The following is a 13,357-nucleotide window of genomic DNA, read 5'->3' as shown; positions in this document are numbered from 1 at the left end:
AACGATTTGGACCAAAAAAGAGCTTTTTTGTCTTTGTAAGCCTTCTTTTTACGATCATTATTTTTCTGTTGTTTCAGCGATCGTGTAAAATAATGTACTGCCCTTCGGTGGCGGAGAGAAGGATGCACACAGTCGTCGTTTTTAAGAAATCAAATAAGCAATAAACGCACGCCTTCAAATGCGCTCCACACTCCGACGAGCCACCGGAGCCAATATTTACCCAACCTGGCCCCTCCCCTCTCCGTGGCGTCACACAAATACAAGAAACAGATATTGCAATAGTTTGAAGGTTCCTCCGTAAAAACCGCGTCCGGCTTTGTCAAATGGAATCCGTTGAAAGTTCGTCACCCTTGACACGCAGTTACTTAAACACACAAGGTACTGTATGGAAAACGAGCACCGCCTGGCGGTATTTTGGTGTATGTCAGCCCACGGGCCCTCATTTGCACACAACTGGTCGTCCTCGATTTACGACGGTACCGACAGACGACATTTTACATTTGCCAACAGCGAACGAGTTTGAACATGAACGTAAGAATACGTCGCTAGTCCCCGTACGACTGACTGACTTGAGTTCAACGACGTAAACGTATCAAGTAATTCCAGCAATTCTTTTGCCGTCACCGAGAAGGAAAATGTGTGAGTTCGCGTTTGCCACCATTTTTTTTTCAAGAGTTGCCGTGGGTCTCCGAACATAATTTAAAAGTAGCCGAATCTGTAACTGGCGGTGGGGGCGTTTGCTGGGGAAATCCAGTTGAAAAAGTTGCTCGATGCGATTACAAAATGGCTTTTGCGCCAATGCGGTCAAACCGCCTGGCGCGTTCCGCTCGCCCGCAAGGTCACTTGACGAGTCCCGCGTTTCACGTCGACGGCATTAACCGCAGCGTATTAACCGGTAGCATTCAATGGACACACAGCAGCGCAATCGCCGTTTCGAAATAAACCAGTGCGGTCGCGGTTGAGTTGAGCAAGTTGCCTTTTCGGACTCTGGTCTCAACCGAAGCTTTAGTTGTGAAAAACCTGGCAGCGGAAGTTCCCGTTCCTTTCGGGCGAGGCCGACGTGCGCGGACGGGTTCTCCTCAGTCGCGATGCCGCTGCCGCTGCCGCTCCGTGTTGCGGTGCTGCTGGTCGGACTGGCGGCGCGGTGCCGTTCGGATGCCGCCCCTCCCACGATCGACGTCAACCTGGACGATGATCCCCAAGTGAGATGGGCGCCCCTTTTCCAAGTATTTGACACCGACTTCCTCAAGAGAACCGCTCAAGAGATGATCGAGTAAGGGAAACGGATTTGTATTGTTTCACCGCTTGCTTTCGTGGAAAAAAAAAAAGATCACACGTTAGTTACCACCCCCCCCCCCCCGATATTCATTGCAGTCTTGACAATTTCTTTGAAAATGCGTCCGTAAACACATGACCACTAATTGCGTACTTGAGACGACGACGAGACAGAGTTTTGTGTTCCAAAAAAGTCGTATCATCTCCCATTAAAAGACATACGTCTCCGAGTTAAAGGCGTTGATTCGATTTATGATATCGAGACAAAGCAGTTGTATATTTTCGAGAATAATTGAGATTAAAGTCGTTGTAGTGCGAGAATAAAACCATATCGTTTCATGAAAAAGTCGCGGATTGTAGAAAAAGCGGTCTATTTTCAGGAAAACAAGTTGTGTATTTTCGAGCTTGAAGTCATGACAGGGGCGGCCCGGTAGTCCAGCGGTTAGCACGTCGACTTCACAGTGCAGAGGTACCGGGTTCGATTCCGGCTCCGGCCTCCCTGCGTGGAGTTTGCATGTTCTCCCCGGGCCTGCGTGGGTTTTCTCCGGGTGCTCCGCTTTCCTCCCACATTCCAAAAAACATGCACGTCAGGCTGATTGAACTCTCTAAAATTGTCCCTAGGTGTGAACGTGAGCGCGGATGGTTGTTTGTCTCTGTGTGCCCTGCGATTGGCTGGCAACCGATTCGGGGTGTCCCCCGCCTACTGCCCGAAGACGGCTGGGATAGGCTCCGGCGCCCCCCGCGACCCTCGTGAGGATCGAGCGGTTCGGAAAATGGATGGATGGATGGAAGTCATGACATCCAAAATGGATTCTTGGAGCGTTGTCTTTTTTTCTGTAAGGAAGGGCTAAATACTCGATTAAGTGCCATCAACTGTAACAATTAAAAATTGTCCTTGATGTTTTGGTTGTGTTAACCTGTTTTTTTTTGTTGTTGTTGTTGTTGTTTTTTTGCTCGTCAGTGCATCGATTCCAAAATGGATTCATGAAGCGCTCATATCTGTGATGAAGGTCTCGGAGCCGTTCGTTCTTCCCGAGCCTTACGGCGAAGAGCTCCGTGGCATGTCCCCGCACTTTGGCAGCAACTTATCTGATATCGTCATGCTCAACTTTGCCTATGAAGCCAATGCGTATGTATTCTTTGTAGCGTACATCTTTGTATGAAGTGCAATCAAATGTTAGCATAATTGTTTGTAACCACCTAACCCAGGGGTGTCAAACTCATTTCACACGGTGGGCCACGTACGGCCTCGGGAGATGTCGAGTGGGCCGGACCATTAAAATGATACCGCGCTTTGCTATAAGTAACCAAAACAATATGTCTTTGTTTTGGTATAAAGAAGCACAAGAGCATTAGGAAAATGTTGAAATTTAATGAACCTATCTTTTACAAAACATTTCATGAAGCACCTTGCATTTCCTTCGACAACTTACTTTTATCGTTCACGTATATGCATCGCAACTGATTGTACAAACTTTAACAAGTAATTGGTATTGGAAAATATAGTCATGCACTTGAAGATTAAACGAGATTTATAAAGAAAGGAAGTTTTAAACCATTTACACGTGCATATAAAATCGAAATGCAATCCCCGCCCACACCTTGCAAACTAAGGAGAGTGCTATTAAATGTGTAAATGTGAGAGTGCTATTGATAGCGTCTGCTGCCATGGGTCTGTCTCAGTGACGGACTGAGGCTGCTGTTGTCTTCTTCTCTGATCGAAACCGTGTCCCCTCGCGGATACTCAATGAATTGCACCTTATTAAAAATATTAATTCGGTGTTTTATGCTTTTTTTTTTTCACTTTTAAATTATCCCGCGGGGCCGATTGAACCCCCTCGCGGGCCGGTTCCGGCCCTCGGGCCGTACTTTTGACACCCCCGACCTAACCGCTAAGTCAAGATGTTGCGCTTGTAGATACTGCACGAGCATCGTGGCCCAGGACAAGCACGGAAACGTGTACCACGGCAGAAATCTCGACTACCGGTACCCCGCTCTGAGGAAACTCACAGTCAATGTTAACTTCTGGAAGAACGGAAAGGTACGGCATATCTGACCTCGGGACTCATTTTATAGGATGTCGTTCAAAATCCTTGCAACCGTATAGCGAGACCAATCCTTTGAAAACCATCAATTGCCAACTCTGATGCAGATATTGTAACCGTGGCTGTCCTAAGGTCTATTTTCTGCTCGGCGGTTGTCCACATCTTTTTTCATTTTCGCATCAAAGTTATCCTTCCCAAAAATTCGGCCAAAGCAAGTCGCTCGATGTTGCGCAAAAGCCAAAAGTTCTCGCGCAACCTTTGCCCATTGCAGATCGCCTACACTGGAACCACCTTTGCTGGCTATGTTGGTCTGTGGACAGGACAAAGTCCGTACAAGTTCACTTTCTCCGGTGACCAGCGAGGCAAGACCGCACTTCCTCCGCCGAGTGGCCGAAAATGCTCCAAACGCGTTGACGCCAGACTGTTGCTTTGTGTGCGTGACCAGGCAAATATCACTGGTGGGACTTCTGGAAGACGATCGCGTCAGCTTTTCTGATGAAAAGAAGCCCAGTCAGCTGGCTGGCAAGAGAGGTGAGATGAGGAACGAGCAGGGAAGGCGGCACTGGAAAATCTGCTGCCTTGCACCCACCGAAATACGGCGTCACTCGTACCCCATCAATATATTTGGAAAAAAATCCAAACTTTTTGCGCACGCACCAAGCAGAAGCCGCCAACCGAGCTGTGTGTGTGTGTGTGGGGGGGGGGGGGGGGGGCGTAAACCCAGGTGAAAAAAACACCCAAACCCAGGAGCCCAAATATTTCCCGTACCTCAACCCACGATTCACGTGAATGTCTTAAACGGTGGTATGTGGTCTTCTGTGCAGACCCTAGAAGAGGCAGAAGACTTTCAAGATGCTGTCCTGCGCCTCTCCAAAATTCCCATCATGGCAGAAGTGTATTACATTGTGGGCGGGGCGCGGGCAGGCGAAGGGGCCGTCATCACCCGAAACCGAGCGGGCCCCGCAGACATCTGGCCGCTGGACCCGCCGAGCGGAGGGTGGGCGTCGTGCCGGCCGGCCACGCTCGCCTTCTTCTGTTTTGTTCATTGGCGGGATTGCCGGACTCCTTGTCGTTCTGCTTTGTTTTAGATGGTTCCGAATCGAGACCAACTTTGACCACTGGGTTCCGAACCCAGGCAAAGATAAACGAAGGTGAGCCGTCCGAAGACAAATATTGCTGGAACGCGGCAAAATAATAATCATTCAATCATAATAAGAACAACAACCCTTTATTTTGGGGGATTTAATCGCATGAACTTGTTCTTTTTAGCGGTTCTTGAATGTTACTCCGAATTTCTCGATGGGCTATTTTTAATCAGTAATATCAAATTTAAGAACTAGAATTTTTCACAAGAGCTTATTTTTGTGTGTGTGTGTGTGGGTGCAGAGAACCTCTAGTCAATACCGTACATAAATCCAGCAGGTACTTAAAGCATGCTAATGTACACCGATTCATGGGCTGACCTAGCGTTGTTTTTCAATCGAAAGGTAAAACGTCTAAGCGAACAAGCCATGCATTTATTGTTTGTAGAGAAGCAGCAGAGAAAGCAATGAATGCTACTGGTCAAGAGCACGTCGATATGGATTCGCTATTTCAGGTGAGTCGCAACAAATCAACCAATATTCTCAGGAAACATAAACCGAAAGTTGGAAGCCTTTTGAAAGAATGAATCTTGTGTGACGTTGTCTGTCAACAGGTTTTGTCACTCTTTCCGGTGTGTAATAGGTAAGCAGAACAGCTGCGTATTCGTCTCTCACTCTCTCATATTTGTGACCGTGACTTGAGCGACCAGATCAGGGAATCGACGGCAGTTTACACGGCGCTTTGCGAATATTGATTTCCCCCCATTGTCTGCCGTTGTAATCATTTCACAGGAAGACAGTTTATACGACAACAATGAGTGCAGCGAGCCCCGAGAACTATACCAGCCTGGTCAGACCGCCGGTATGTACGGTTAAACGGCATTCCTGCGTTTCACATTCTTTCCTTCATTTTGCACGATTCCTTTGAGATCAACAAGTGACGCCGCACCATCCACTAAATCGGACCTTTGACTCTCCCGCAAGGCTTGCCGCGTGACTCGGCGACCTGAAGTGCTCCCAGCGGTTCGCAAAGTGGAACGCACGAGCCAGTTTTTCACACCCTGAGTAGCTGCGAGTAAAAGAAACCGGCCGCTCTCTGATCATCTGCTGCACACCGCAGCTGTGAATGTGGTCATATCATCTGACATCTTTTTTTTGGTTTTTTCAAATAAGTCACCAGGCCTGACCTGTTACAGATTGTGCTTTTAGTATGAGGAAATACAGATTATAAAACACCTTTTCGGTTGCGTGTTACTTTTGTTATTAATCACATATATTACCTGACCGGGTACGATTCTAGGATCGTCGGTTTAGAGGTACTGACAGTTTCAGAGTACATCTGATAGGGGGCATTTGATTGGCATGGGTGGGGGCTTTTTGGGGGGAGGGGGGGAATTCTCGCATATTGACACTCCAAACACATGCGCACAATCAATCATACACTTCATTAACGCGTCTAAGACAGCTAGGCCAATCGCACGCACACACTTATGATTAGGACATCGGTAGCAACAAATCATTAAAGTCTGTCGCGTTAAACTAAATGGAAAGTACCGAGTGTTCTGGAAATATGTATATTTTGTCTATGACCATAAAGAATTCACCCCCCCCCCCCCCCTCATAAATAATACCACACGATAACATGAATTTGTGGTGTAACGGCAAACAAATCAGCGGGGAAGGATAATTTCCCATTTGCAAGCATTGCCTGAAGGCAACTGCAGATCACATGACGCGGCAGAGCAGCTCCCTACTTCCGCTGCGGGTCGCTTGCTACGAACTTAGGACTCACGTTAGTCGCCGCGATTTCGACCGGAGAGTTATTCCAACATGCTGGCCCTTATCAACAGGCTTCTGGACTGGTTCAGGTCCCTGTTTTGGAAAGAAGAGATGGAACTGACACTCGTGGGACTTCAGTATTCCGGGAAGACCACGTTCGTCAATGTGATTGCCGTGAGTCGCTCCGTCGAAACGTACTTGCTCTGTCAGTGCGGGGTGGGCCCGAGGACGCGGAGCGTCTTTTCATGGTTCATAGTCAGATGCGTTTAGTTCCATTTCATCGAAAGAACGAGTCGACCGCAAGCGGGGCGCAATGTAGCAAGTCCGGTGCGCGTCCACTGACGGTGTGACTGGGCACTTCTTTCAAGCGGTGACGCGCGGGTGTTGTCATACTGGACGACGGCCGCCCGTCAACATCATTCGGGTTCACTGCGGCGAAAGCATCCGGCGTTAGGAATCGGCGAATGGCGAGTGGCTCTGCGGGGCCCGCTTTCGTCACCGGCGAAAGTCTTCCCGGAAATCGCGTCCTCATAAGGTTAAGTGTCGCGCGTGGTGAAATTCGCAATCGGCGCGCGTAGATGCGCTCGACGCTTGCCGTAAGATCCGCCCTTGCCTGAAATCATGACTCGAGTCCAGCCGCAGCGAGGCGGATTCGTGTCAGCACGCCGGACTCGCAGTCGAGAAGTCGCGGGTTCCAATGTTCCGGTGTGAAGTTTGCACGTTGTCCTCGCGCTTGCTCGGGTTCCTCCCAAATCCCCAAACCGCGACTCTGAATTGTCCTTCCCCGTGGACGCGACGCCCTCGCGGGGACAAACGATATTGCGAAAAGAGGGCGTTTTTTGGCATCTCGCGACATCGGACTCGAGCAAGGAATGTCTTCCGCATACGCGGCCAAGCGGCGTTCTGCGCTCTCGCTCGCCTCGAACTTCCAGACGGTGCGCGGCGGCGTCAACACCTACGCCGATGCAAGTAAATCAACACGAGATCGTGTCTGGATGCCCTTTTATTGCGCACGGTCACCAAGATCAAATGCGTTCTTCTGAAAATCCCCGACACTACCGGAGATCATTTGGTGTTTTATTTCCACCTCTCGCTGACGAGCCCTCTATTGTTTTGCATTGGCAGTCGGGCCAGTTCAGTGAAGACATGATTCCTACCGTTGGATTCAACATGCGGAAGGTCACCAAAGGCAACGTGACAATCAAGGTAGGGATGTGAACCGGGCCGGCGGGATGCTTTGCATCGTCACGTGACGATGTCATGGACCGAACACATTTTTTCCCCCCTTTTCTTCGAAATTGTGGTTGCGATCGAATAGGAAATTGGTTTTTCAAGCTCCTTTTCCGTGTGTTTTTACAAAGAAGCAATTCATTCTTCCTCATAACAATAAATAATACGAGCTCCATTTTCGGACATTATTGTAGGATATTAAGATAAAGGCAACGAAGCGACGTGTAAGACAGTTGATTTATCCACTACAATTGCAACCTTCCAAAATACTTTGACGCGCCATCGAAGCATTTGGAGACGACGTAGAATTCTGCCGCATATTACGCGTACGCGATACTGGAAATCGGTCGCAAATCGAACACGCCAGAGCGCGGCTTCCGACCGGAATGCCAACAAGTCCGCGGCTCCGCCATTGCAAGCGATCCCGCCGATGGCGTTTCATGAACCGCCATCTACGGAAACGAGCGCACTTGCCCTTCTTCAAGGCGCAACTTGTCATCCGCGTCGATAAAACACACATTTACGGAAGATCAAACTCGGCCATCTGCTTTCGGTAACGTCACGCGCGCTCGAGTGCGAAGATCCTATCCGCTCGCGTGATGCAACGTCTTCCCTTTTCATAAACGGCCGAAGAAGCTGCGGGCGTCGCGAGCGGCCTCGCCAAACAATTCGACGATGGTCGCGCTTTGCGAGCGTGCCTCGTTCCCGTATCCCGAAAGGAGGCCTCGCGTGTTTCTTTTGTGTTTTGGAAGCATAAAGGAAGTCGTGACGCGGATCCGGGTGTCGGCCCCCTCGTCTGAGAGAGGGAAAGCCCCGGTGCATCATCTGAAGTTGATTTTGAAAACTCTTTTCCCTCCTCAGATTTGGGATATAGGAGGGCAGCCCCGCTTCCGGAGCATGTGGGAACGCTACTGTCGAGGCGTCAATGCTATTGTGTAAGTCTGCGCACTTGCCATGGATTAGCATGCCTCTGATTCCCCCCCCCCCCCCCCCACATTTATTATTATTATTTTAAAACATGTATGCGTGAAAAACGGGTGCCGTTGTGATCTTTGTCTTTTTCTTCACGATCTCTTCTGTGAACTTCAACCGCTGTGATTTTGGCTGTCTTGGGGACATTTCAAACGTTTGCGTCTGCCGCGGCGTGCGATGAGCAAAAGGACCCGAGGCTTCGATGCTGGTGTCCAATAAAAGTGGGCGTGGAAAGTCAAGTCCGGTTTCCATGCGCCCGTCTGCGACGTCGTTGGGGCCCGCAACCGGGAGAAAGTGACCTTTCCTCGGTGGCTGCGCGTGTCTATGAGCTATCCTTTTTTATCTTCGTAAGACACTTCATTTGCCGTGTTTGCTTGTGCGGTCCTTTTCACAAATCAATCCATTTGATTGATTTATTAGAATTTTTCTTGCAGTTAACGGTGGAATCGGTTGCTTCCCTTCTGCCGTCTTGCGACTGCGTAATATTGCGTAGTGATCAATATATTTGCAAATATATATATATTTTACATTTGGGGGGGGGGCGTCATGATTATTTTGACCACATTTATTGCTATCTCAAGGCGCTGCTGTATTTGGATGTATTTTGACTTTTCCAGGTACATGGTGGATGCGGCGGATCGAGATAAGATGGAAGCGTCCCGAAATGAACTCCACAACTTGTTGGACAAGCCACAACTGCAAGGGATTCCGGTACATACGCGGCACCCGCAAAAGTTCAAAAAGTCTTTTGTTTTGTTTTGTTTTAAGAGAAAAGGAGACGGTGCCGATTCACGGGCTCGTCGAAGAAAAAACCAATCCATTGACTCCTTGATGAGATGACTCCGCCTTTGCCATTGTCGCTTTTTCAGATTCTCGTGCTCGGCAACAAACGAGACCTCGCCGACGCGCTGGATGAGAAGCGGCTCATTGAAAAGATGTGAGGCACCCGCAACGATTCCCTCTCGCCGCCGTACCGTCCGTGTTGCCGAGTGATTGCGGCGCTTTGCCTGTGTCAACGTGTCACAGAAACCTTTGGGGGGGGGGGTTAAGATGAGGGAATGTATTTGTCCCCTTTGAGGGCGATGTAAGTCAATTAGACTCGGCTTGCGGTCGATGACGGCATTTCATCTCGACGGCTTTCCTTCTTCATCAAGGAACCTGTCGGCCATCCAGGATCGGGAAATCTGCTGCTACTCGGTGTCCTGCAAAGAGAAAGACAACATAGGTACGCCCGTCGCGCCGTCGGGTCGCTCTCGCTGGTTTCTCGCCCGCGGCGTATCGGACGGCGCCGACGACGAATGTCTCCCTCCCCTCGGCAGATATCGCCTTGCGGTGGCTCATCCGGCACTCAAAGTCACGGAGGAGCCGAAAGTGAAAGCGGCGTGCGGCCCGAACACTTGCCAATCATCCGCGGTCATCCCTCCGGCTGCCTCCGTCAAGTATTTCGGCTCCTTCCGCCGTCGCGGCTCTTGCGCAGCCCCGTTCCGGCGACTCTTCTTTGCCGTCCCGAAACGTTATCCGTGCGAGAAGGCGGATCGTTCGCGCCTCGCCGCTCGTCCTTGCGGCCGTTTGCCACGGCGCGGCGCTTTGTTCTCATCGTTCCCCTCGCGGCTTCACACGTGACCGCGCGTTTCGGCGCGACGGCGGTTTTGATCGGCGTTTGCCAAACGAGGATTGCGGTTTTAAGTGCCTCGCGGCCGAGCTCGACGGCCGTCGCCCGAGGCCGCGTCTCGCGCGCCGTTATGAAATCGTGACCGATCAATGCAAATTCCTCGATGACAAGCGACGACCGTCTCCCGCGAATCCGACGGACGATGCAAACAAATTGACCACGTGTCGGTCCGTTGATGGCTTTGAACACCTCTTGCCCTTTGCCTAGCTTTAAAGGTGAGGGACACTTGCCGGCTTTGTTTTTTCTGTACTATTCCGGAGGTGATGCATATGGGTTTGCCCAAATAGCTGGTTTTATAGTTCTGATTTGGAGTCACTGCAAGCTAGCCTTCGTCCAAATCAATCACAAAGTCGCGCAGAGTGCAAAAGCGTTAGACCATCGTTTCGAGTCTCGATGTCTGCAAATGGCGCAAAAGACTGAGCGCTTGTCATTCCGTTTCCTCTCGGTGGCAGGACACGTTTTGAAGCGAGGCGTGTGTCGTGTACGGCGCGTCAACCTGCTCCGCGCTAGCCGGTCGGTCGCCAATTCCGGCGTCGGTTCCGCCGGTCGTCTCGTCCGCGCACTCGGCGTCCGCTCCTCTGTCGTCGCCTTGTCTCGTGTCTATCGGCGACGAGCCGAGTGCGAATCGCAAGTTTTGTAACCGCGGCAGAAGCGATGGGCCGTGAAGTGGAGCGACCGAGTCAGCCGGGAGAAGAAAAAGCTCGCGTCGATGACGGCAATTTGTATGCGCGTGCGCGTGCGCCAACATTATTCACGTTCGATTGCGGACTTTGTAAATAAGAAGCGGGCGTTTTTCTTCCAACAGACGCTCCCCGAATATGTCATGCGTTCTTTCCTTGTGATTGCGAATAAATTGCTGTTTTCTGAAAGGGTCTCCGCAAGTTTGTCTGCTCGGGTGTATTAAACGTCTGTCCACTAGGGGGCGGCAGAGGACTATGGTGAGATTGTACGCCCCAACGAGAAATGAAAATCTTTCCGTTTGGATCGGGTCCCTCGTTGAGCCGGACCCTCCGTTGACACTGTCGAAATGGTTGCTTACCGACAACGCAAGCGCCGACAGCAGGGCTGTCGAAGCGGGGTCCCGGAGGGCCGCCGTCGCGCACGTTTCCCGAGTGTCCCCGTCGCAACGCGCCCGATTCAAATGATCAGCTCGTCGGCGAGCTCTGCGCAAGCCCGTTCGTTTGAATCGGGCGCGTTGCGACGGGGACACTCGGGAAACGTGCGGGCCGGCGACCCTCCGGGACCCCGCTCTGACACCTATGACCGACAGTAAATACTCAATCACGCCCGTGTCCGATTTTTATTGATTTCTTTTTTTTGGGGTATGTTTATTTTGGACCGCGCGATCAAAGCGGAGTACGGAGAGAAAAGCCACGCGAGCACACGGACACCGTGCGAATTGCGCTTAGGAAGCTGAGATTCAAACGGAACCTCCGAAGTGAGGCAGATGGGCCGAGCGCAAGTTCGTCTCGCTGCCTTCAATTTCATTCTTCTTTTCTAATGGATGCTCACTTACGTCATGACAAGCATGCAGGTCATTTGTAACGTAGAGCTTAATTTGACCGAATTATCATCTGTCATCATTTTAGAACATTCCATAAGTGCATGACTGACGATTGTGGGGGGGGGGGGGGGGGTGAGAAATGTAACACGTACATATCACGTACATATCGAGGCACGGGGGGACTGTAATTCATCTCATTTCTTAACGAACGGCCGCCGGCATTTGCGCTAAGGTCGACGCGGGACTTGCGGACGGCTGGAGGTGTTTCCCCACGACTCCCGTCGGGCGTTGCCTTGCGGCTCGCGTGAGAGCGCGCGCGCGCTTTGCCGTTGCGGTGACCGCGGGGGGATTAGCGAGCGGTTCCAAGTATGCCGCAAGGATCTGTGTGGCGAGCGGGCCGCCGAGTGACCTGAAAGTGTGACGTGCCACGAATGTGCTCATTAGCTCATGCCCGTTTCACACCTTCCGCATCTGGACCGTTTCTTCCGATTGGTCCGGCTCAAATTCTTACTGCCGAGATGGATTGCGATGCAAAGTACAAAATCATCATCGGGACATACTGTAGTTTGGGGAGCATTATTTGCAGCAACTCATAGATGCTCGCTACGTGTGCGTATATATATATATACTGTATATAAATATATACCGCATACATATGTAATCGGTGGCGGATGCTGGTCTGTCAAGGAGGGGAAGCTCAAGTTCGGCCTACATCTTAAAAATGTGTCCGTATTTTTTACATTTGTTACCGACCGCTTGCGTCATTTTATTCGATTTTTTGCCGAGTCTTTTCAATTCTTAAGTTTGCCGTTCGGACTTGGCGTTACTCAAGGCTTTCGTTCGCCCTTTGCCATCTTTTCCAGAACGCGGGCGGAGCGGCGGATGAAAAGTTGCGTTTCTTTTCGGGCAACCTCGACTTTGTCGCGTGCGGCGCAAACGCGGTCGTGCGGAAAAGCTACCGTGACCTCCGAAATGCAATAAGTGCATTTGCGCGCGGCGAGAGTAATCTTTCACGTACCGGTACTCCCTTATCCGGCGTTCTCCCTTGCGAAAGCTTTCGTACTTTGCAGCCCCGGCGTCCTCCCAGCAGATTCCATTAAAAGTCACAACTTCAGCTCCCGGGCCTCCGATCAAACTGGCCGCTTAATGCCTTTTCCCGGGGTGCCTCATATTTACATATAGATTGACTACTTATCGGTCGACGCCTTGAACATGAATTCAATGCGATGCGCTTTTTTTAATCCGCGTGGGATTTGCGTACCGGTACGTACATTTGAAAGAAAAGTTGGCGTCGGTGGGGCGAGTTCATGAGCGCGGTCATTATAGTCGGTACGCGCCATGAGAAGCGAGTACGGAGTCCGCGCGCCAGACCTTCGCTGTCCTAAAGTGACTTCCGTGTTCCCCGAAGCGGCGTTTTTTCCTCACGGCTTTTCGATTGCCCGTTCGAAAGGGCCGGCACCGACCGCAAAGAGCCGTTCGACATTTCATCGACATCTGCTTTTTCAAACGGTGTTATTCTCCTGTACGGCAAATGTAGAAATGGACTCGTCGGGAATTACGACGTACGCATGCGTCGATGGATTTCTTCTTAGTTGGGATCCTCCATCCGGCACGAGCGTCACCGCGACTCGCGATCGCGACCGCTCAAAAGACGACGCCGCCTTCGCGCGGCGGCGGCCGGTTAGCGGTGACGACGCGGCTCCCGTTTGCTTCGGGCGGGCCGTGCAAACTGCGCTCGTATTTTCACGCTTTCGCTCGATCACTTTTGCGTGCAAATGATTCAACGGGCTTCTTTTTG

At 51.0% G+C, this 13,357-nt stretch overlaps 2 protein-coding genes across 3 annotated transcripts; both read left to right on the top strand.

The window, feature by feature from the left end:
- Window positions 1–139: 139 nt before the first annotated feature.
- On the top strand, window positions 140–5,639 carry LOC147201954 (N-acylethanolamine-hydrolyzing acid amidase-like). Of its 2 annotated transcripts, XM_086117509.1 has the most exons (11): window positions 150–1,273; window positions 2,237–2,404; window positions 3,193–3,316; window positions 3,592–3,682; window positions 3,766–3,851; window positions 4,145–4,317; window positions 4,409–4,471; window positions 4,851–4,917; window positions 5,017–5,045; window positions 5,195–5,264; window positions 5,387–5,639. In XM_086117509.1, exons 1-11 carry the CDS (start codon window positions 1,089–1,091, stop codon window positions 5,465–5,467), a joined length of 1,137 nt encoding a protein of 378 aa, XP_085973635.1. In that variant the 5' UTR covers window positions 150–1,088; the 3' UTR covers window positions 5,468–5,639. The 2 variants fall into 2 exon arrangements, with proteins under 2 accessions (XP_085973636.1, XP_085973635.1); XM_086117510.1 differs by lacking the exons at window positions 3,592–3,682; window positions 3,766–3,851 and having other exon boundaries at window positions 140–1,273.
- Window positions 5,640–6,047: 408 nt separating this feature from the next.
- On the top strand, window positions 6,048–10,924 carry arl8bb (ADP-ribosylation factor-like 8Bb). The gene is made up of 7 exons (XM_086117511.1): window positions 6,048–6,355; window positions 7,307–7,387; window positions 8,273–8,346; window positions 9,001–9,094; window positions 9,253–9,320; window positions 9,538–9,608; window positions 9,703–10,924. The coding sequence occupies exons 1-7, from the start codon at window positions 6,233–6,235 to the stop codon at window positions 9,756–9,758; spliced, it is 567 nt and encodes a 188-aa protein (XP_085973637.1). The 5' UTR covers window positions 6,048–6,232; the 3' UTR covers window positions 9,759–10,924.
- Window positions 10,925–13,357: the final 2,433 nt, after the last annotated feature.

Source organism: Hippocampus guttulatus, chromosome 8 (genome assembly GCF_054856545.1).
Source record: "Hippocampus guttulatus isolate MCC_2025c chromosome 8, RoL_Hgut_1.0, whole genome shotgun sequence".
In the NCBI taxonomy this organism is placed as follows: Eukaryota; Metazoa; Chordata; class Actinopteri; order Syngnathiformes; family Syngnathidae; genus Hippocampus; species Hippocampus guttulatus.
This window is presented reverse-complemented; position numbering and strand designations above follow the sequence as displayed.